We start from the raw sequence: 1,760 nt of genomic DNA on the forward strand, positions 1-1,760 counted from the left end.
GTTCAAAAAAGAAAAGAACGCGAACCGTGCAAGACACGTCTAAACCCATTTGTGCTCTCAAAATAATTTTTCCTCTGATTTGCATTCGCAGGGCTTCCATTTGTCAGTCGCGTCGATGGATGATGAGCTACTAGGTACCAGTGGCCAAGTATTGCATGCTTTATGGTTCCAAAGAATAGCTATTTGCAGCAACCCACCCACATAAAAGCATGATCTAGAGATTCACAGGGTACCGGTTTCTTTAGTTAGTATCTTTTGCAATCACAGACACTTGTTTAGGTATGATTCAGCTGTACTTCAATGTGAAAAATAATCTAGGATTAGCAAAAAGGTTGTTGACCGACTGCGTGCACCTACTTTTCAATTTGGTGAGAAAAGAAATGCCGTAAGATATATGTTAACATTAGATTTATAGAAGCACGCTATAGGGATTAGGTATTAGTATTACTTTACTTTCAGTTGAGAGAGCGACGTCGATTTCGACAGACGAGCAAAGGCATATATATATATGATCTGCGTGTATGTTTTGGCAGCACAGCAAGCTGTTAATGATCGACCTTCCTGTCTGATCTCATTTCAAGGCGGAGCGAGATTGCCTTTCGCTGCTTCCATCAATGGCTCACCTTTCATCCAAGCATCTTCTTCTTGCAGCTGCTGCTATCTTGTGCATGGTCATGCCTTCCTGCAAAGGTTACAGAGGAATGCACACAACCTCACTTGCAAAAAATCGAGGAACTACTACATGTTGCATTGTGTTTTCACTTGTTGCAATTTACGAAGGCTGATTGTTTAGTTTGTTTGGCGCGCAGCACAAGATGCAGTTCAAATCGTGGCAAGAGCAGCTCTTTGCTTTGATAACCACACTGTAAGAAGAGGAACGAGAACATGCCATCTCAGTTTCAATGTACATCCGATACGCATTGACCTGGTTTTCCTGAACGTGCAGGTGATCAACAATTGCCTGCATCAAATGGGGATCAGCACCAACGGCGGCGGCGCGTCGGGCTTAGGCGTACTGGACAAGATCCCGGTGAGCCCGAACGCCAGCGCGGTGCTGTGCAACACGCCGTGCTTCGCCCACATGATGCTGGTGACGGACTGCGTGGACGGCATCCTGTCCAACTTCCAGGGATACAGCTCCGGCCTCATGCAGGGCATCCGCGCCACCTTCCAGATGTCATGCGGCACTGGCAACGGCACCGCCGGCGATGCGTCCGACCCTTCCGCCGCGGACCATGGTGATACAGTAGAATGTTTGTGCATTGGCGTGAGCTCATGCCCAGTGCACACCCACGTGCATACGTTTTCTTCGTTCAAGGTTTTTCTTGTGACGTTTTGCGTTGGTCATGCGCAGGCGCAAAGAATGGCAATGCTGCGTCCGGCAAGGTGGCTCGAAATGTGTCGGCAGGTGCCGCGGCTCCCGCGGCGAACGGTGCGGCCGGCGGACATCACGTCGGCAACCTCCTATAGGTGGCCATCCTCGTGGCTGCACAGTACGGGTTGATGGGCGTTGTTAACTAGTACGCTCGAGTCGCGTGTCAATGCTGTTACGAGACTATGAGAACTGAGAAGCCTGCTGTAGCAGCATTATCTCATATATTTCCAATACTCTTGTCACGCGTAACGAGTTGTACATTTATGTGCGCAGCTAGCGGAACCGAAATTTCTGATACGCGCACCCACGATAGCTCACGAGTCCAAATCATGTGTAACTTTTTTTCTGGTAAAACTTTTTTCTAAAATTTTTTTAAGCTAAACTT

General features: G+C 48.1%; 1 protein-coding gene across 1 annotated transcript; it reads left to right on the forward strand.

The window, feature by feature from the left end:
- The first annotated feature begins 614 nt into the window (after positions 1-614).
- LOC133914756 (uncharacterized) lies at positions 615-1,470 on the forward strand. Its single transcript, XM_062357781.1, has 4 exons — positions 615-690; positions 810-865; positions 947-1,253; positions 1,355-1,470. Exons 1-4 carry the CDS (start codon positions 615-617, stop codon positions 1,468-1,470), a joined length of 555 nt encoding a protein of 184 aa, XP_062213765.1.
- Positions 1,471-1,760: the final 290 nt, after the last annotated feature.

Source organism: Phragmites australis, chromosome 4 (assembly GCF_958298935.1).
Source record: "Phragmites australis chromosome 4, lpPhrAust1.1, whole genome shotgun sequence".
NCBI classification, from domain to species: domain Eukaryota; kingdom Viridiplantae; phylum Streptophyta; class Magnoliopsida; order Poales; family Poaceae; genus Phragmites; species Phragmites australis.

Excerpts from the sequence above, each read along its gene's own strand:
- LOC133914756 (XM_062357781.1), top strand. The coding sequence starts at position 615 with ATGGCTCACCTTTCATCCAAGCATCTTCTTCTTGCAGCTGCTGCTATC. Across the intron at positions 691-809 it reads GGTCATGCCTTCCTGCAAAG|CACAAGATGCAGTTCAAATC; the intron begins GTTACAGAGGAA and ends TTTGGCGCGCAG. Across the intron at positions 866-946 it reads TTTGCTTTGATAACCACACT|GTGATCAACAATTGCCTGCA; the intron begins GTAAGAAGAGGA and ends CTGAACGTGCAG.